A 21,694-nucleotide genomic window follows, 5' to 3' on the forward strand; every position below is an offset into this window, starting at 1 on the left:
GATTCATTTAAATTCAAAACACTTTCTGATATTACAATATGCATACACAAAAGTGTTGCTGTGGAATGACACCACATTATATTATACTTTTTTAATGTTCAATCGATGGATTTAAAACAAGGACTTTTAATTTGTATGAGTAAATATTTTGACCCGGAAACGATTTTTGAAAACTTCTTCGCAGGCGCTGATGGTGGGACATGGGTTAATTTGTCGAGTTAAATTATTCAAGAGGATAATATTGTATATTTTCGGTCAGTTATGGTCTGTTTAACTAGTTAAGTTCTTAGCTACCTATCATGTCTTATTGTGAAGTATCCTCTTCTCTGACCAATCCAGTTTTCAACAAACCTCGCTATCTAGCCAGCAAGCTAACGTTAGCTAGCAAAGTGCAGTCATTTAGCTAACAAACTACAATGCCAGTTTACGTATTCTTTTTTGATAAGTTGAGTCTGATAGCCAAGCTGTGGAGTTGTATTTTCAAATCGTTATGGCTAGCTAGCTTGATATCTATCTAACAATCTGAGCAAATTAACTCCTATCTCTGTTTACATCTATTGAAAGGGAACTCTGCTCAACTGCTGTTGCTGGTCTGAGTGTCATTCAAGAAGTTTGACAGCCCTCGAGTTGGACGTTACTGGTAACTTACATTAGGACCAAATCAGAGTGGTCTGAATTGACTGGATGTGGCATGCTGTTTCAGTTACTTTCTATTCTAACCAATGAGCTGCTAAAACATACACCATGTGTTTTCTATCCATTTCCCCCCTCTCAATTATCTTATGTACGGAAGAAGACAACATCCTAGGCTAGTTCCATCATCAACCCTGGAATCAAAGTCATCCAGTCACCCGCACTCATGGAGAACACAAAAGAAGAGGGTAAGAACAAATAGGAAAAGAGAAGATGTGCATGAATTATAGTCTGAGTCAGTTGGAACCATTTTTGATTAGAAGCGTTGTTTTGCCTCAGATTCAGAATGTCTCTGGATTTACACTCACACTCTTACTATTTCCTCTGCACCACTTCATCTCTTCCTCCTCTCTTCCCTTCCTCCTCTCCTCCCTCCCTCCTCTCTCTCTTGTCCCTCAGCCCCGGCCCCGGTTATGTGTGAGGTGTGCGGGACCTACTTCGAGACACGGCGGGGTCTCTCTAGTCACGCCAGACTCCACCTCCGTCAGCTCGGCGTGGCTGTCTCGGACAACAGCGGAGCTCCCATAGACTTACTCTACCAGCTGATTCAGGACAGGGACGGTTCCATGCACCCACCCAAACCCGTCTACTCTTCACCCAAAAAAACCAAGGGGTCGGGGACACTAATCTCGCAGAAGGAGTCCCCTCTTGGGGGTAGGGTCAAAGTAGTGACAACCCCACAGAATAATATATCCAAGGTAGCTCGTAAAGGGACAGTTTTGGCCAAGCCTCGGCAGTCTTCCATGTCGTCGTTCCTAACAGCAGGCAAGACACCATCGGCCTCAGGGGGAGCGAGCCTGGCCTCGGCCAAGCCTGCCTGGGCACCACAGGAGACGGATGCCCCTCTCACCCTGGGCAAGTCTCAGTCTGGGTGTTTTTTAAGTGTTCCGTTATTAGATGTTTGTCATCAGGAAGTCACATATTAGGCCTATTATATTTGTGGAATTGAACGTTGTACCATTTACATGTGTGCAGATAGATATTTGTGTTCTTATGTAATGACATTATTCAACTCAAGTATAACATGGCACTTTCTAACACCAGTCTCTGGCTCCTCCCCGGCCTCTACAGCGATGGACACCAATGACGAGGTGCATGTGTGCCAATTGTGCGGTGCTTGGTATGAGTCCCGCAAAGGCCTGGCCAGTCACTGCCGGGCCCACTTGCGCCAGTTTGGCATCACCGAGAACACCGAGACGAAAGGAGGACCAATAGAATTCCTCTACCAGATCATGGAAGCAGAAGACCTCCAACCTATAGCAAGTGAAGGTCTCAACGTCTATAACCCTTCTATGTCTTCTAACTCTAACAAACGGCCCTCCGGCTCTGGTTCGTCCACATCGCCTGCTAGACATAAAGGATCCCCCTCCTCCTCCCTTCACCAGCCTCCCTCCAACAAACGGCCCAAGCCCTCCGCATCAGAAGGAACCGCTCCACAGGATCATAGGCTCAGCACGGGTGAGTTTCAAGTTATTTTTAAAGGGGCAATCTGCGAATGGTACATCCATATAGTTTAAGTCATATTTTAAGTCAAATTTAGTCATTTTATTTTAAGTCATTTTAAAAGGATGTCACAATTCAAAGAACAGAACAAGAAAGGTAAATGATAAAACCTCAAGTGATTCATCAAAAACATATTATTTGGAATACAGGTGAGTTCACCTGTGTGTTGTGCGGTGAGGAGTTTGAGAACCGCAAAGGCCTAGCAAGCCACTCCCGCTCTCACCTGCGCCAGCTCGGCGTCACCGACCTCCTGGGCAAGGCGTCGGCCATCGACACGGTCCAGCAGCTGGTCAGCAGCGGCGTGCTTGCGGCTGCTGCATCGGTACGACCCAGTAACACAACCACCAAGACCCCTTCTCAATCTCCAGCCCCAGCCAGGTCTCCAGCTAGATCCTCAGCTAATGCCCACCTCAGCCCCCTGGCCTCCAGCCACAATCCCAGGTCCAAGGCCAAGAAGGGCTCCACCCTGGTCTGTCCCAAGCCGGAGCCCCTGGAGATGGAGCTGGATGTGGGGTTCTCCAGTCCGCTTGGGGGGTACAGCAGCAGTAATGGATCTCAGGGTTCTCAGAAGTGGGCCAAAAATGGCCAGTCCTTCAACTCCGGTAAGATGTGCGTCCTATCTTTTTGACCTAGTGATATAAATTCTGTGGTTTCTAATTTGTTTGGTGTCAAATTCCCTCTTCTATTTGTGTTTTTCTGTTTTACCATTGAATAACTGCGCTCAGACCATTGACCATCCATTCAGTCAAAGCAGCATAGCTAAATGCAGAGACATGTCAAGGGACAAATTCCTCCCTCCCTTTCCCTTCCCCAGGTTCAGACCAGGAGCTCATGATCACCTGTGAATTCTGTGGCCAGTTCTTTGACAGCCGCAAGGCCCTGTCCTGCCACGCCCGCTCCCACCTGCGCCAGCTGGGAGTCATGTGGTCTGTCAACGAGTCCCCCATTGACTTGCTGAGAGACATCCTGCTGAAGGAGGGCAGTGCCAATGCCACCCAGGTGAGTGCATGTATGTGTGCAGTCCATTTGGCAATAGAGGTCACGTCAATATCTCATCATGTGCTACCTACCTGCTTGTGCCCTCGAGCAAGGCACTAAGGGGCGAATCATAACTTCTGCTTAAAGGGTAACTCTCAACCCCAATTTCAGCCCAACCTCTTGAAATTAAAAAAAAAAAAATGTATTGAGGTGAGAAGTTGTGGGTGGGGGGAATTTGCTCATAAATATTAATTTTGAGGGTAGGTAAACATAGTTGTACCTGATCCCAACACTTTCTCACTAAAACATACTTATCAGAAGTCCACTGGCACACTCTGATAATAAAATGATGTGCGTCGCAAGCAAATATGACTCTGGACAGTTAATACCCGCAAAACACCAGTCTCAATGTCAACACTGAAGAGGTGACTCCGGGATGCTGGCCTTCTAGGCAGAGTTGCAAAGAAAAAGCCATATCTCAGACTGGCCAATAAAATAAAATAAAAGATTAAGATGGGCAAAAGAACACAGACACTGGACAGAGATGGCTTTTTCTCTGCAACTCTGCCTAGAAGGCCAGAATCCCGGGGTCGCCTCTTCACTGTTGACGTTGAGACTGGTGTTTTGCGGGTACTATTTAGTGAAGCTGCCAGTTGAGGACTTGTGAGGCGTCTGTTTCTAAACTAGACACTCTTATGTACTTGTCCTCTTGCTCAGTTGTGTACCGGGGCCTCCCACTCAACTTTCTATTCAGCCAGTTTGCGCTGTTCTGTGAAGGGAGTAGTGAACAGCATTGTATGATATCTTCAGTTTCTTGGCAATTTCTCGCATGGAATAGCCTTCATTTCTCAGAACAAGAATAGACTGACGAGTTTCAGAAAAAAAACCTTTGTTTCTGGCCATTTTGAGCCTGTAATCGAACCCCCAAATGCTGATGCTCCTGATACTCAACTAGTCTAAAGAAGGCCAGTTTTATTGCTTCTTTAACCAGAACAACAGTTTTCAGATGTGCTAATATAATTGCAAAAATGATTTCTAATGATCAATTAGCCTTTTAAAATGATAAACTTGGATTATCTAACACAACATGCCATTGGAACACAGGAGTTTTTTTTCACCTTTATTTAACCAGGTAGGCTAGTTGAGAACAAGTTCTCATTTGCAACTGCGACCTGGCCAAGATAAAGCATAGCAGTGTGAACAGACAACACAGAGTTACACATTGAGTAAACAATAAACAAGTCAATAACACAGTAGGAAAAAAAAGGGTCTATATACATTGTGTGCAAAAGGCATGAGGAGGTAGGCTATTAATTACAATTTTGCAGATTAACACTGGAGTGATAAATGATCAGATGGTCATGTACAGGTAGAGATATTGATGTGCAAAAGAGCAGAAAAGTAAATAAATAAAAACAGTATGGAGATGAGGTAGGTAAAATTGGGTGGGCTATTTACCGATAAGACTATGTACAGCTGCAGCGATCGGTTAGCTGCTCAGATATCAGATGTTTGAAGTTGGTGTGGGAGATAAAAGTCTCCAACTTCAGCGATTTCTGCAATTCGTTCCAGTCACAGGCAGCAGAAAACTGGAACGAAAGGCGGCCAAATGAGGTGTTGGCTTTCGTTCCAGTCACAGGCTGCAGAAAACTGGAACGAAAGGCGGCCAAATGAGGTGTTGGCTTTAGGGATGATCAGTGAGATACACCTGCTGGAGCGCGTGCTATGGGTGGGTGTTGCCATCGTGACCAGTGAACTGAGATAAGGCGGAGCTTTACCTAGCATGGACTTGTAGATGACCTGGAACCAGTGGGTCTGGCGACGAATATGTAGCGAGGGCCAGCCGACTAGAGCATACAAGTCGCAGTGGTGGGTAGTATAAGGTGCTTTAGTGACAAAACGGATGGCACTGTGATAAACTGCATCCAGTTTGCTGAGTAGAGTGTTGGAAGCTATTTTGTAGATGACGTCGCCGAAGTAGAGGATCGGTAGGATAGTCAGTTTTACTAGGGTAAGTATGGCGGCATGAGTGAAGGAGGCTTTGTTGCGGAATAGAAAGCCGATTCTGGATTTGATTTTCGATTGGAGATGTTTGATATGAGTCTGGAAGGAGAGTTTACAGTCTAGCCAGACACCTAGGTACTTATAGGTGTCCACATATTCAAGGTCGGAACCATCCAGGGTGGTGATACTAGTCAGGCGTCCAGGCAGCAAACGGTTGAAAAGCATACATTTGGTTTTACTAGCGTTTAAGAGCAGTTGGAGGCCACGGAAGGAGTGTTGTATGGCATTGAAGCTTATTTGGAGGTTAGATAGCACAGTGTCCAAGGATGGGCCGGAAGTATGTAGAATGGTGTCGTCTGCGTAGAGGTGGATCAGGGAATCGCCTGCAGCAAGAGCAACATCATTGATATATACAGAGAAAAGAGTCGGCCCGAGAATTGAACCCTGTGGCACCCCCATAGAGACTGCCAGAGGACCGGACAGCATGCCCTCCGATTTGACACACTGCACTCTGTCTGCAAAGTAGTTGGTGAACCAGGCAAGGCAGTCATCAGAAAAACCAAGGCTACTGAGTCTGCCGATAAGAATATGATAATGGGCCTCTGTACACCTATCTAGATATTCCATAAAAAAATCAGCCGTTTCCAGCTACAATAGTCATTTACAATATTAACAATGTCTAAACTGTATTTCTGATCAATTTGAAGTTATTTTAATAGCCAAAAAATGTGCTTTTCTTTCAAAAACAAGGACATTTCTAAGTGACCCCAAACGTTTGAATGTTAGTGTGTGTGTGTAATATACAGTTGAAGTCTGAAGTTTACATACAAGTTTACATATATCAAGTACATTTAAACTCAGTTTTCACAATTCCTGACATTTATTCAGAGTAAAAATTTGCATGTCTTAGGTCAGTTAGGATCACCACTTTATTTTAAGAATGTGAAATGTCAGAATAATAGGAGAGTGATTTATTTCAGCTTTTATTTATTTCATCACATTCCCAGTGGGTCAGAAGTTTACATACACTCAATGAGTATTAGGTAGCATTGCCTTTAAATTGTTTAACTTGGGTCAAATGTTTTGGGTAGCCTTCCACAAGCTTCCCACAATAAGTTGAGTAAATTTTGTCCCATTCCTCCAGACAGAGCTGGTGTAACTGAGTCAGGTTAGTAGGCCTCCTTGCTCGCACACACTTTTTCAGTTCTTCCCACATTTTCTATTGGATTGAGGTCAGGGCTTTGTGATGGCCACTCCAATACCTTGACTTTGTTGTCCTTAAGCCATTTTGCCACAACTTTGGAAGCATGCTTGGGATCAATGTCCATTTGGAAGACCCATTTGCGACCAAGCTTTAACTTCTGGACTGATGTCTTGAGATGTTGCTTCAATATATCTACATAATTTTCGTTCCTTATGATTCCATCTATTTTGTGGAGTGCACCAGTCCCTCTTGCAGCAAAGCACCCCCACAACATGATGCTGTCACCCCGTGCTTCACGGTTTGGATGGTGTTCTTCGGCTTGCAAGCCTCCCCTCTTGTCCTCCAAATTTAACCTGTTGAAACTCTAGGGGCGCAATTTCATTTTTGGATGAAAAACGTTCCCGTTTTAAACAAGATATTTTGTCACAAAAAGATGCTCGACTATGCATATAATTGGTAGCTTTGGAAAGAAAACACTCTGACGTTTCCAGAACTGCAAAGATATTTTCTGTGCGTGCCCTAGAACGTGAGCTTCAGGCAAAACCAAGATGAGACGGCATCCAGGAAATGAGCAGGATTTTTGAGGCTCTGTTTTCCATTGTCTCCTTATATGGCTGTGAATGCGAGAGGAGTAAGTCTGCCCTTTCTGTCGTTTCCCCAAGGTGTCTGCAGCATTGTGACGTATTTGTAGGCATATCATTGGAAGATTGACCATAAGAGACCACATTTACCAGGTGTCCGCCCGGTGTCCTGCGCCGAAATTGGTGCGCAAAAGTCAGCTGCAAGTATTTTTCCATGGAATTTATAGAAGAATGCAGGCTTCCACGAACGATATATCAATGAAGAGATATGTGAAAAAACACCTTGAGGATTGATTCCAAACAACGTTTGCCATGTTTCGTCGATATTATGGAGTTAATTCGGAAAAAGTTTGACGTTGTAGGTGACTGAATTTTCGGTTCGTTTCGGTAGCCAAATGTGATGTACAAAACGGAGCGATTTCTCCTACACACAGACGCTTTCAGGAAAAACTGCGCATTTGGTATGTAACTGAGAGTCTCCTCATTGAAAACATCCGAAGCTCTTCAAAGGTAAATTATTTTATTTATTTGGTTATCTGGTTTTTGTGAAAATGTTGCGTGCTAAATGCTACTCAGAATGCTAAGCTAGCTTAGCATACTCTTACACAAATTAGTGAATTGCTATGGTTCAAAAGCATATTTTGAAAATCTGAGATGACAGTGTTGTTAAGAAAAGGCTAAGCTTGAGAGCAGGCGCATTATTTTCATTTTATTTGCGATTTTCAGAAATCGTTAACGTTGCGTTATGCTAATGAGCCTGAGGCTTTAGTCACGATCCCGAATCCGGGATGGGGAGTTTCAAGAAGATAACGATGGTCATTATGGCCAAATAGTTCTATTTTGTTTCATCAGACCAGAGGACATTTCTTAAAAAGTATGATCTTTGTCCCCATGTGCAGTTGCAAACCGTAGTCTGGCTTTTTTTATGGCCGTTTTGGAGCAGTGGCATCTTCCTTGCTGAGTGCCGTTTCAGGTTATGTCGATATAGGACTCGTTTTACTGTGGATATAAATACTATTGTGCCTGTTTCCTCCAGCATCTTCACAAGGTCCTTTGCTGTTGTTCTGAGATTGATTTGTACTTTTCGCACCAAAGTACGGTCATCTCTAGGAGACAGAACACGTCTCCTTCATGATCGGTATGACGGCTGCATGGTCCCATGGTGTTTATACTTGCGTACTATTGTTTGTATAGATGAACGTGGTACCTTCAGGCTTTTGGAAATTGCTCCCAAGGATGAACCAGAATTGTGGAGGTCTACAATTTATATTCTGAGGTCTTGGCTGATTTAATTTGATTTTCCCATGATGTCAAGCAAAGAGGCACTGAGTTGGAAGGTAGGCCTTGAAATACATCCACAGGTACACCTCCAATTGACTGCAATGATGTCAATTAGCCTATAAGAAGCTCCTAAAGCCATGACATAATTTTCTGGAATTTTCCAAGCGGTTTAAAGGCATAGTCAAGTTAGTATATGTACAGTCATGGCCAAAAGTTTTGAGAATGACACAAATATACATTTTCACAAAGTCTGCTGCCTCAGTTTGTATGATGGCAATTTGCATATACTCCAGAATGTTATGAAGAGTGATCAGATGAATTGCAATTCATTGCAAAGTCCCTCTTTGCCATGCAAATGAACTGAATCCCCCCCAAAAACATTTCCACTGCATTTCAGCCCTGCCACAAAAGGACCAGCTGACATCATGTCAGTGATTCTCTCGTTAACACAGGTATTAGTGGTGACGAGGACAAGGCTGGAGATCACTCTGTCATGCTGATTGAGTTCATATAACAGACTGGAAGCTTCAAAAGGAGGGTGGTGCTTGGAAACATTGTTCTTCCTCTGTCAACCAGAGTTTCCTGCAAGGAAACACGTTCCATCATCATTGCTTTGCACAAAAAGGGCTTCACAGGCAAGGATATTGCTGCCAGTAAGATTGCACCTAAATCAACCATTTATTGGATCATCAAGAACTTCAAGGAGAGCGGTTCAATTGTTGTGAAGAAGGCTTCAGGGTGCCCAAGAAAGTCCAGCAAGCACCAGGACTGTCTCCAAAGTTGATTCAGCTGCGGGATCGGGGCACCACCAGTGCAGAGCTTTCTCAGGAATGGCAGCAGGAAGGAATGGTGCATCTGCACGCACAGTGAGGCGAAGACTTTTGGAGGATGGCCTGGTGTCAAGAAGGGCAGCAAAGAAGCCACTACTCTCCAGGAAAAACATCAGGGACAGACTGATATTCTGCAAAAGGTACAGAGAATGGACTGCTGAGGACTGGGGTAAAGTCATTTTCTCTGATGGATCCCCTTTCCGGTTGTTTGGGGCATCTGGAATAAAGCTTGTCCGGAAAAGACGAGGTGAGCGCCATCAGTCCTGTGTCATGCCAACAGTAAAGCATCCTGAGATCTTTTATGTGTGGGGTTGCTTCTCAGCCAAGGGAGTGGGCTCACTCACAATTTTGCCTAAGAACACAGCCATGAATAAAGAATGGTACCAACACATCCTCAGAGAGCAACTTCTCTCAACCATCCAGGAACAGTTTGGTGATGAACAATGCCTTTTCTAGCATGATGGAGCACCTTGCCATAAGGCAAAAGTGATAGCTAAGTGGCTCAGGGAACAAAACATCAATATTTTGGGTCCATGGCCAGGAAACTCCCCAGACCTTAATCCCATTGAGAACTTGTGGTCAATTTTCAAGAGGCAGGTGGACAAACAAAACCTCACATATTCTGACAAACTCCAAGCATTGATTATGAAAGAATGGGCTGCCATCAGTCAGGATGTGGCCCAGAAGTTAATTGACAGCATGCCAGGGCGGATTGCAGAGGTCTTGAAAAAGAAGGGTCAACACTGCAAATATTGACTCTTTGCATCAACTTCATGTAATTGTCAATAAAAGCCTTTGACACTTATGAAATGCTTGTAATTATTCTTCAGTATTCCATAGTAACATCTGACAAAAATATCTAAAGACACTGAGGCAGCAGACTTTGTGAAAATTCATATTTGTGTCATTCTCAAAACTTTGGCCACGACTGTAAACTTCTGACCCACTGGAATTGTGATACAGTGAATTATAAGTGAAATAATCTGTCTGTAAACAATTTTTGAAAAATGACTTGTGTCATGCACAAACTAGATATCCTAACCGACTTGCCAAAACTATAGTTTGTTAACAAGAAATTTGTGGAGTGGTTGAAAAATGAGTTTTAATGACTCCAACCTAAGTGAATGTAAACTTCTGACTTCAACTGTATGTATCGAGAGATAAATATATATAGATATATACTGCTCAAAAGGGAACACTAAAATAACACATCCTAGATCTGAATGAATAAATATTCTTATTAAATACTTTTTTCTTCACATAGTTGAATGTGCTGACAACAAAATCACACATTATCAATGGAAATAAAATGTATCAACCCATGGGGGTCTGGATTTGGAGTCGCACTCAAAATTAAAGTGGAAAACCACACTACAGGCTGATCCAACATTGATGTAATGTCCTTAAAACAAGTCAAAATCAGGCTCAGTAGTGTGTGTAGGCTTGCACGTGCCTGTATGACCTCCCTACAATGCCTGGGCATGCTCCTGATGAGGTGGCGGATGGTCTCCTGAGGGATCTCCTCCCAGACCTGGACTAAAGCATCCGCCATCTCCTGGAAAGTCTGTGGTGCAACGTGGCGTTGGTGGATGGAGCGAGACATGATGTCCCAGATGTGCTCAATTGGATTCAGGTCTGGGGAACGGGCAGGCCAGTCCATAGCATCAATGCCTTCCTCTTGCAGGAACTGCTGACACACTCCAGCCACATTAGGTCTAGCATTGTCTTGCATTAGGAGGAACCCAGGGCCAACCGCACCAGCATATGGTCTCACAAGGGGTCTGAGGATCTCATCTCGGTACCTAATGGCAGTCAGGCTACCTCTGGCGAGTACATGGAGGGCTATGCGGCCCCCCAAAGAAATGCCACCCCACACCATGACTGACCCACCACCAAACTGGTCATGCTGGAGGATGTTGCAGGCAGCAGAACGTTTTCCACGGCGTCTCCAGACTCTGTCTCGTCTGTCACACGTGCTCAGTGTGAACCTGCTTTCATCTGTGAAGAGCACAGGGCACCAGTGGCGAATTTGCCAATCTTGGTGTTCTCTGGCAAATGCCAAACGTCCTGCACGGTGTTGGGCTGTGGACGTCGTGCCCTCATACCACCCTCATGGAGTCTGTTTCTGACCCTTTGAGCAGACACATGCACATTTGTGGCCTGCTGGAGGTCATTTTGCAGGGCTCTGGCAGTGCTCCTCCTGCTCCTCCTTGCACAAAGGCGGAGGTAGCGGTCCTGCTGCTGGGTTGTTGCCCTCCTACGGCCTCCTCCACGTCTCCTGATGTACTGGCCTGTCTTCTGGTAGCGCCTCCATGCTCTGGACACTACGCTGACAGACACAGCAAACCTTCTTCCCACAGCTCGCATTGATGTGCCATCCTGGATGAGCTGCACTACCTGAGCCACTTGTGTGGGTTGTAGACTCCGTCTCATGCTACCACTAGAGTGAAAGCACCGCCAGCATTCAAAAGTGACCAAAACATCAGCCAGGAAGCATAGGAACTGAGAAGTGGTCTGTGGTTATCACCTGCAGAACCTCTCCTTTATTGGGGGTGTCTTGCTAATTGCCTATAATTTCCACCTGTTATCCATTCCATTTGCACAACAGCATGTGAAATTTATTGTCAATCAGTGTTGCTTCCTAACTGGACGGTTTGATTTCACAGAAGTGTGATTGACTTGGAGTTACTTTGTGTTGTATAAGTGTTCCCTTTATTTTTTTGAACAGTGTATATATCGACATGGGGCAGATTTTATATATATATAGGGCAGATTATATATATATATATATATATATATATATATATATATATATATATATATATATATATATATATATAAAAATCTGCCCTATGTTGGAGAACTCACAATCATCGAGTCATGAGTCGACTGTTTTTAGTTTTTGACCTGACCACCATGGTCATCTTCTTGCTACAATGGATGTAGCTATGAATTTAAATGTAGAATCCTCATAGCTATGTGTATTTTTCTTCGTAAAAGCACAGATGTGTATGAAACAGTAAGCAAAAACATTGAATTTGGTCATATGCGGAAATGTGCCTTACTGCCCTTTGAATTTTTGTTTAACGTCAGTAACAACACAGAAACGACAATAAAAAATAACAACGAGGCTATATACAAGGGGTACCGGTACTGAGTCAATGTGCGGGGGTGAAGGTTGGTTGAGCTAATAGAGGTAATGTGTTCATGTAGGTAGGGGAAAAGTGACTAGATAATGAACAGAGTAACAGCAGCGTGTTTGTGTGTGTGGCGTCAATATGCATGTGTGTGTATGTCTGTGTGTGGCATGAATGTGTGTGTGTGTGTACGTGTGTATGTCCGTGTGTGTGGCGTGAATATGCATGTGTATGTATGTATGTCCGTGTGTGGCGTCAATATGCGTGTGTGTGTGTGTGTGTGTGTGTGTGTGGTTAGAGTCCAGTGAGTGTACATCAAGCCTGTACAAGAGAGTGATTATTAATAACATAAGGGGGTCAATGTAAATAGTCCAGGTGGCCATTTGATTAGCTGTTCAGCAGTCTTACGGCTTGGGGGGTAGAAGCTGTTGAGGAGCCTTTTGGCCCCAGACTTGGCACTCCGGTACCACTTGCAGAGAGAACAGTGTATGACTTGGGTGGCTGAAGTCTTTAACAGTCCTTCCTCTGATTGGGGGCTGTGATGGCAAAAAACCTGTTGAAATGGCTCATTAAAGATGTATTGTGTTGTAGGTCAAGAGGGAGCCAGCGTCCGCTCACTCCAGCGCCGACCCGGCCTGGGCCAATCACAGGAGGTTCTCGGAGCCTTCGTGGGCTCCCCAGGGCTCTAAGAGGACTTTCACTCCTCCACTGGACTACTCCCTCAACGACAAGCCTTCCCCTGATAAGAATGGATCCTCCCAGTCTGGTAAACTAATAGTGCTCACGCCTGACCAGCAGATCTCAGCCAGGTTATTTGTGGCAGGCAACTGTTTTCCATTGCAGCTGTGATGGCAATTGTAATTAGCAGGAGCTCTTTCCAAAGGTGACTGATTCCATTATTAGTAAAAAAATATATATAATAAAAATCAACTGGGTAACCTGCCTAGTAATTAGTGCTGAAATAGAAACGTTTATCACAAGAAACGCTTCAACTGTCAAAACGTCTGTTTTTAACCCCCCTGTCCTCTTCTCTCCTTCCAGCCGGGGAGGCGTGCTGCGAGCTGTGCGGCTTTGACTTTGAGAACCGCACGGCGCTGGCGAGCCACGCCCGGGCCCACCTCCGCCAGCTGGGGGTTAAGGAGTGGAGGGTAGAGGGTGTAAAGGCCTCCCCCATCGAGTTGCTCAGCGCCTGGATCCAGAGGCAGCCCCGCAAGGCCGCGGAGATCCACCGCCAGTACCGCGACGGTGACCGCAACATCAGGTTTAAGGTGAGTGTTACATCTTCTATTACAAACTGGGTGGTTCGAGCACTGAATGCTGATTGGCTAATAGTCATGGTATATCAGACCATATACCACAGGTATGACAAAACATTTATTTTTACTGCTCTAATTACGTTTGTAACCAGGTTATAATAGCAATAAGGCACCTCGGAGGTTTGTGGTATATGGCCAATATACCACGGCTAAGGGCTGCGTCCAGGCACTCCACGTTGCATCGTGCATAAGGACAGCCCTTAGCCGTGGTATATTGGCCTTATACCACACCCCCTCTGGCCTTATTGGTTAAGTATAGCGCCCATTAGGTTTGGATCTAATTGCTCTGTGGCAGTGGCTGATCACGGAATCTTGGATTAAAAGCAAGTGACAATCACATCCCCTCAAGTGCATGACATTTAGGCACTTTCCAGCTGCTTAGTTCTGTGACAGGAGTGCTTCAACTCTCAGTCTCGGAGAGCGGCTGGGTTTCATCCTTGCTTTTCTAAACAGTAGCTGAGGATTGGGGAGACGAGATGAGTGGACAGATATTGATGTAAATTGAGAGGAAAGTGGCAGGTTGACACCAATAGAATAACAGTGGTCTGTAGTTGCTAACATCAGTCTGTGTGTGTGCTGTATGCTATTTCTACTACCATTCCAACTTAGAGGGAAAACTATTTCACCAACAGTTGATTTCTTTTACCCTTCCAGAGGAACACCCCGTCCCACTTTCCCTCCACAGACTCAAGCTCCTTCCCCTCGGGAGCCCAGAGGGCTGTGGGGCTGGGGCGCAGGGCGGGCCGAGAGGTGGCCAGGGTCGCTGGGGGTTCGTCCAGGGCAGCTCAAGGTCAACGGTCACAGGGGGAGACGGGACACTCGTCATATCACCATCATACCGTCACTCATACGCAGTCCCAGGGGGCTAGAGGAGACTTCAACCACATACGCTCTCCTAGAGGTGAGAGATGGAAACCGACTCAAAAGTGCATGTACACACACACACACACACACACCCTACAGAACTTTATACCTGTTTGCCCTCTGATAAAACCAACGTTGAGCTATGGTAGACTCTGATTTTAAACCCCTTTCCAACCCGTCTGCCAGGTTTTGAGCGGCGGGTCCCTAAACACACCGCCCATACGGAGGGAGCAGAGGGAGACGGCGGCTCTCAACAACCCCCCCGGTCAGGAAACATCCCTTCCCTGGTTCCCAGGCCTCCCTCCACTCCTCTGGTCAAACAAGTGGGCAAAGAGTACACCCTCAAGTGCAGGTGAGCTGATTGCCAAAATGCTGATAGTTTAATGTACGCTGAACTCAGATTGCCTGAGGTCACACACTTGTATGATTTATTATTGGCATCGTACGAGGGTCTCTGCACTACAGGTTCCACAATGTTTCACAGAAAGTGGTTTAAGCACTGGTCTGTTTGTATATTAATATTAACCAACCTTCCCTCTCTTGCTTTCTGTTCTATTCCATCCCTCAGGTTCTGTGAGGCAGTGTTCCATGGATCTCAGTCAGTACAGGAGGACTGGATCAGACACCTGCAGAAACACATCCTGGACCTCCGCTTCAACAAGGCCTGTCCTCCCCCTGACCCAGAACGGCCCCTGGTCCCGGGCATCGAACCCTCAGCCACCACCACCACCCCGGTCCTTCTGGCACCACTGGTGGTTTAAATGGTCCACTACTGTGGCTACACTCACTGCATTTCCCTTATTACCACTGAGTTGGATCGTCTTATCTGTTGTTCATCTGTTTGTTTTCCTCACAGGACTGTTGAACTCAGTCTACACTGTGGTAAAAACACCTAATAAGGTGTGTGTGTGTGTGTGTGTGTGTGTGTGTGTGTGTGTGTGTGTGTGTGTGTGTGTGTGTGTGTGTGTGTGTGTGTGTGTGTGTGTGTGTGTGTGTGTGGGGGGGGGGGGGGGGGGGGGTGATGCGTTCATTTATTTATTCAGCGTTAAACGAATGACTTGGTTTGAATGATAACTGCACAAAGTGGATGTACTGTAGCACTCGTCTTGTCCACCAGCTGTGTGTCTCTAGCCTGGGGATAAGGTTCGTGTAGCACAGACATAGCTGTACCAGCCTCATATCAACTCTAGAGGGCCTACTTGGGCCAGTTGAAGAAGTCTACTTTCAGTAACTACTCTTGCTGGGTTAACTTAGACATGGGGTCAAACAAACTAACATTCATTCACCATGACACATTCCTACCACTTAGTAGTCTAGCAATGGTTACATTCCATGTCTTTATTGGGATGTTTATTGCACATTGTTTTTATAGAAACCTAAATTCATAGTAGTCTGACATTGGATGGAATGGGTTTCCATAGACTGTAGTCAGTGATGTCACTGAAGAAGTAAGGCAAAGCCTGTTCGAGCATTAAATACATTTCCCTTGTTTCAACTGTTCCAAAGCAGTGTGGCATTATAGGTTGCATTGCAGAATAGCAGGGAAGGAAGCATGTTCACTTTTGAATTATGGTCTGAAATTTCCCTATTGTACAGGAATTTGTATTAGATTTTTTATGAATTCTGTTTTTAAATGTAGAACTGTTTTCTGAAGTAAATAAATATAAGACAAGGTTTTATATTTGTCTTGAATTCTTCTGTAATTAGTGGTTTGACGGCTGCAGAGCCAGACAGAATACCAGGACGTGTACTCAGAGCATGCGCTGACCAGCTGACGTTTTCAACCTACAGTGCCTTCAGAAAGTATTCACATCCCTTGACTTTTTCCACACATTCTTGTGTTACAGCCTGAATTTAAAATGGCTTACACACAATACCCCATAATGTCAAAGTGGATTTATGTTTTTTACATTTTTACAAATTCATTAAAAATGAAAAGCTGAAATGCATTCAGTCAGGTATTAAAACCCTTTGTTATGGCAAGCCTGAATAAGTTCAGGAGTAAAGTGGCTTAACTCACATAAGTTGCTTGGACTGTGTGAAATAATAGTGTTTAACATGATTTTTGTATGACTACCTCATCTCTGTCCACCACACATACAATTACCTTTAAGGTCCTTCATTCGAGCAGAGAATTACCAAACACAGATTGAACGACAAAGACCAGGGAGGTTTTCTAATGCCACGCAAAGGGCACCTATTGGTAGATGGGTAAAAATAAAAAAGCAGACATTGAATATCTCTGAGCCTGGTGAAGTTATTCATTACACTTTGGATGATGCATAAGATGTTACAAAGATACAGGCGTCCTTCCTAACTCCGTTGCCAGCGAGGAAGGAAACAGCTCAGGGATTTCACCATGAGGCCATTGGTGACTGAAATAGTTACAAAAATTAATGGCTGTGATCAACAACATTGCAGTTACTCCAAAATACTAACCTAAATGACAGAGTAAAAAGAAGGAAGCTTGTACAGAATAAAAAATATTCCAAAATATGCATCCTGTTTGCAGTAAGGCACTAAAGTAAAACTGCAAAAATTGTTTCAAAGAAATGAACTTTCTGTCCTGAATACAAATTGTTATATTTGGGGCAAATCCAGCACAACACATCACAAAGTACCACTCTTCATGTTTTCAAGCATGGTGGTGGCTGCACAATGTTATGGGTATGCTTGTCCTCAGGCAAGGACGATGTAATTTTTTAGGATAAAAATAAATGGAATATTGCTAAGCACAAGCAAAATCCTAATGGTACATCAGATAACCTGTCCTCCACAATCACCCAACCACCCAACATCCAATTGAGATGGTTTGGGAGGAGTTGGACCAAAGAGTGAAGGAAAAGCAGGCAACAAGTATTCAGCATATTACATTTACATTTAAGTCATTTAGCAGACGCTCTTATCCAGAGCGACTTACAAATTGGTGAATTCACCTTCTGACATCAGTGGAACAGCCACTTTACAATAGTGCATCTAAATCATTTAAGGGGGGGTGAGAAGGATTGCTTTATCCTATCCTAGGTATTCCTTGAAGAGGTGGGGTTTCAGGTGTCTCCGGAAGGTGGTGATTGACTCCGCTGTCCTGGCGTCGTGGGGGAGTTTGTTCCACCATTGGGGGGCCAGAGCAGCGAACAGTTTTGACTGGGCTGAGCGGGAACTGAGCATATGTGGGAACTTCTTCAAGATGGTTGGAAAAGCATTCCAGGTGAAGCTGGTTGAGAGAATGCCAAATGTGTGCAAAGCTGTCATCAAGGCAAAGGTTGGCTACTTTGAAGAATCTCAAATATAAAATATATTTTGATTCGTTGAACACTTTTTTTGTTACTACATGATTCCATATGTGTTATTTCATAGTTTGATCTCTTCACTATTATTCTGCAATGTAGAAAATAGTACAAATAAAGAAAAACCCTTGAATGAGTTGGTGTGTCCAAACTTTTGACTGGTACTGTATATATATACACTACTGTTCAAAAGTTTAGGGTCACTTAGAAAAGTCCTTGCATCCTGGAATTGCCTCTTCACTGTTGACGTTGAGACTGGTGTTTTGCGGGTACTATTTAATGAAGCTGCCAGATGAGGACTTGTGAGGGGTCTGTTTCTCAAACTAGACACCAATGCACTTGTCCTCTTGCTCAGCTGTGCACCAGGGCCTCCCACTCCTTTTTCTATTCTGGTTAGAGACAATCTGCGCTGTTCTGTGAAGGGAGTAGTACACAGCGTTGTACGAGATCTTCAGTTTCTTGGCAATTTCTCGCATAGAATTGCCTTCATTTCTCAGAACAAGAATAGACTGACGAGTTTCAGAAGAAAGTCTTTGTTTCTGGCTATTTTGAGCCTGTAATCAAACCCACAAATGCTGATGCTCCAGATACTCAACTAGTCTAAAGAAGGCCAGTTTTATTGCTTCTTTAACCAGAACAAGAGTTTTCAGATGTGCTAATATAATTGCAAAAAGGATTTCTAATGATCAATTTAAAATGATAAACTTGGATTAGCTAACACAATGTGCCATTGGAACACAGGAGTGATGGTTGCTGATAATGGGCCTCTGTACGCCTATGTAGATATTCCATAAAAAATCAGCTGTTTCCAACTACAACAGTCATTTACAACATTAACAATGTCTACACTGTATTTCTGATCTATTTTATTTTAATGGACAAAAAGTGTGATTTTCTTTCAAAAACAAGGACATTGCTATGTGACCCCAAGCTTTTGAACGGTAGTGTATATATAAACTGTATATCTACTTTTGTTAAATCTTTAACACTGCATTGTTTGAAAAAGACAAGTAAGTAAGCGTTTCACTGTTAGCCTACACCTGTTGTTTACAAAGCATGTGACTAATACAATTTGATTTGACTGATTTGAGGTCAAGACATCAGTAACAGTGGTTTTTCCAAGGTTCCTTGTCTAATGAAATTAGGCTGAGACTACAATGTAAACAAATCCAACAGATGAATGAAAGTGACTGTCTGTAGCACCACAAGACACAGACCCAAGACGTACACAATGAGCTACAAGAGGCTGGCTAGCAGGGTAAATCGAGAAATTACTGTCCACTCCTGTATATACTTTTTTTCTATCCAAACTTCTACATACATAATTATATCCTATAAAATACCAGGCCCATCTGTCCTTCATTGCTGACAATGCCACGTGTCAATTGGTAGTCTTACAGTATGTCCAATTCTTCCATATAGTGTGGTTGTAAAAAATAAACAAGCCGTTGTAGTTGACTTGGCCAAGAACAATTCCTTAATGTCAAACCGAACCAAAATAGAACTTAAAACTTGAGTGTCATGTCGTCGGGTTTGAATCCATCACAAACACTTTCTTTCACAAAACCCTCTCAGGATCCAAACAATTCAAACAATTTCTGTACAAGTAGAATAGAACCCTATCATTTTCACTCTATTCCACGTTTTCTCTCATCAACCTCATTGTTGTGTCTTTGGGCTTCAGTAACACATTAGACTGAGAACATCTGACAGCGACTTCACACCAATTCAGTCTGAAGCAGAGGGGGCTGGTGGGAGGAGCTATATGAGGTTGGACTCATTGTAATGGCTGGAATGGAATGGAGTCAAACATGTCATTTCCATATGTTTGATATGTTTGATACCGTTCCATTGATTCCATTCCAGCCATTACAATGAGCCCGCCTTCCTATAGCTCCTCCCACCAGCCTCCACTGGTCTGAAGGAATGTTGAAACGGTTCAGTGCTGATGAACAGTTCAGTACATGTTTCCCCATAACTGTGAGGCGATCTGGCCTGGGTTAAAATAATATTTCAAATATGTTAATCTGCCTAGCGTCTGAGATTGACAGGGTTTGAATATTTGGGACTGTTCCATTGGTGCCATTGATGCCAGTAAAGCTCATTATTCAAACTCAAGGAAGCCCAGCTAAAGTACTACATCAGAATTGGGTTGCCTGTGTAGATGAAGCCCAATACTATTTGAACCCAGGTCTGGTGGTGGTGGCCATGGCTCCCTTCACACAACACAAAGCTAGGACAGCTTCCCAGCATTGACAGTAGCAGGCCCGGGATATTAATTTTATTGCCTGTATAAATCATGTCTGGCCAGTGGATATAGTTCTCCCTGATGCTGCAGCCTTCCACTCCCTACTGTTTCATCCGTCTGTTGTACTGTTAATCACTAACCTCCTGGACTGGACCCTGGGGAATGGTAGTCGTTAAATCAGTGTTAGGTCTGCACTCAACAATCTACTTTAGATAAACCACACTTAAAAGATTGATGCAAGTTGTATTTCAGTCACATAGAGTAAAAAACAATCTACCTTAGATAAACTACACTAGATGGTGAAGAATGAAGATCGATGAGTTTTATTTCAGTTGTGTTTCAGCCAAATAATAAATAAATAAATAAATAAATACAGTGCCTTGCGAAAGTATTCGCCCCCCTTGAACTTTGCGACCTTTTGCCACATTTCAGGCTTCAAACATATAGATATAAAACTGTATTTTTTTGTGAAGAATCAACAACAAGTGGGACACAATCATGAAGTGGAACGACATTTATTGGATATTTCAAACTTTTTTAACAAATCAAAAACTGAAAAATTGGGCGTGCAAAATTATTCAGCCCCCTTAAGTTAATACTTTGTAGCGCCACCTTTTGCTGCGATTACAGCTGTAAGTTGCTTGGGGTATGTCTCTATCAGTTTTGCACATCGAGAGACTGAATTTTTTTCCCATTCCTCCTTGCAAAACAGCTCGAGCTCAGTGAGGTTGGATGGAGAGCATTTGTGAACAGCAGTTTTCAGTTCTTTCCACAGATTCTCGATTGGATTCAGGTCTGGACTTTGACTTGGCCATTCTAACACCTGGGTATGTTTATTTTTGAACCATTCCATTGTAGATTTTGCTTTATGTTTTGGATCATTGTCTTGTTGGAAGACAAATCTCTGTCCCAGTCTCAGGTCTTTTGCAGACTCCATCAGGTTTTCTTCCAGAATGGTCCTGTATTTGGCTCCATCCATCTTCCCATCAATTTTAACCATCTTCCCTGTCCCTGCTGAAGAAAAGCAGGCCCAAACCATGATGCTGCCACCACCATGTTTGACAGTGGGGATGGTGTGTTCAATGTGATGAGCTGTGTTGCTTTTACGCCAAACATAACGTTTTGCATTGTTGCCAGAAAGTTCAATTTTGGTTTCATCTGACCAGAGCACCTTCTTCCACATGTTTGGTGTGTCTCCCAGGTGGCTTGTGGCAAACTTTAAACGACACTTTTTATGGATATCTTTAAGAAATGGCTTTCTTCTTGCCACTCTTCCATAAAGGCCAGATTTGTGCAATACACGACTGATTGTTGTCCTATGGACAGAGTCTCCCACCTCAGCTGTAGATCTCTGCAGTTCATCCAGAGTGATCATGGGCCTCTTGGCTGCATCTCTGATCAGTCTTCTCCTTGTATGAGCTGAAAGTTTAGAGGGACGGCCAGGTCTTGGTAGATTTGCAGTGGTCTGATACTCCTTCCATTTCAATATTATTGCTTGCACAGTGCTCCTTGGGATGTTTAAAGCTTGGGAAATCTTTTTGTATCCAAATCCGGCTTTAAACTTCTTCACAACAGTATCTCAGACCTGCCTGGTGTGTTACTTGTTCTTCATGATGCTCTCTGCGCTTTTAACGGACCTCTGAGACTATCACAGTGCAAGTGCATTTATACGGAGACTTGATTACACACAGGTGGATTGTATTTATCATCATTAGTCATTTAGGTCAACATTGGATCATTCAGAGATCCTCACTGAACTTCTGGAGAG

At 43.8% G+C, this 21,694-nt stretch overlaps 1 protein-coding gene across 4 annotated transcripts; it reads left to right on the top strand.

Annotated features, from left to right (window-relative positions):
* The first annotated feature begins 166 nt into the window (after positions 1-166).
* LOC135524860 (protein Wiz-like) lies at positions 167-16,070 on the top strand. 4 transcript variants are annotated; one of them, XM_064952722.1, is made up of 12 exons: positions 168-264; positions 565-640; positions 794-881; positions 1,093-1,548; positions 1,765-2,151; positions 2,346-2,798; positions 3,011-3,195; positions 12,803-12,977; positions 13,253-13,479; positions 14,182-14,428; positions 14,578-14,743; positions 14,960-16,070. In XM_064952722.1, exons 3-12 carry the CDS (start codon positions 860-862, stop codon positions 15,150-15,152), a joined length of 2,511 nt encoding a protein of 836 aa, XP_064808794.1. In that variant the 5' UTR covers positions 168-264; positions 565-640; positions 794-859; the 3' UTR covers positions 15,153-16,070. The 4 variants fall into 4 exon arrangements, with proteins under 4 accessions (XP_064808805.1, XP_064808794.1, XP_064808799.1 ...); XM_064952727.1 differs by having other exon boundaries at positions 170-193; XM_064952718.1 differs by having other exon boundaries at positions 175-254.
* The last annotated feature ends 5,624 nt before the right edge of the window (positions 16,071-21,694 follow it).

Source organism: Oncorhynchus masou, chromosome 4 (assembly GCF_036934945.1).
Source record: "Oncorhynchus masou masou isolate Uvic2021 chromosome 4, UVic_Omas_1.1, whole genome shotgun sequence".
NCBI classification, from domain to species: Eukaryota; Metazoa; Chordata; class Actinopteri; order Salmoniformes; family Salmonidae; genus Oncorhynchus; species Oncorhynchus masou.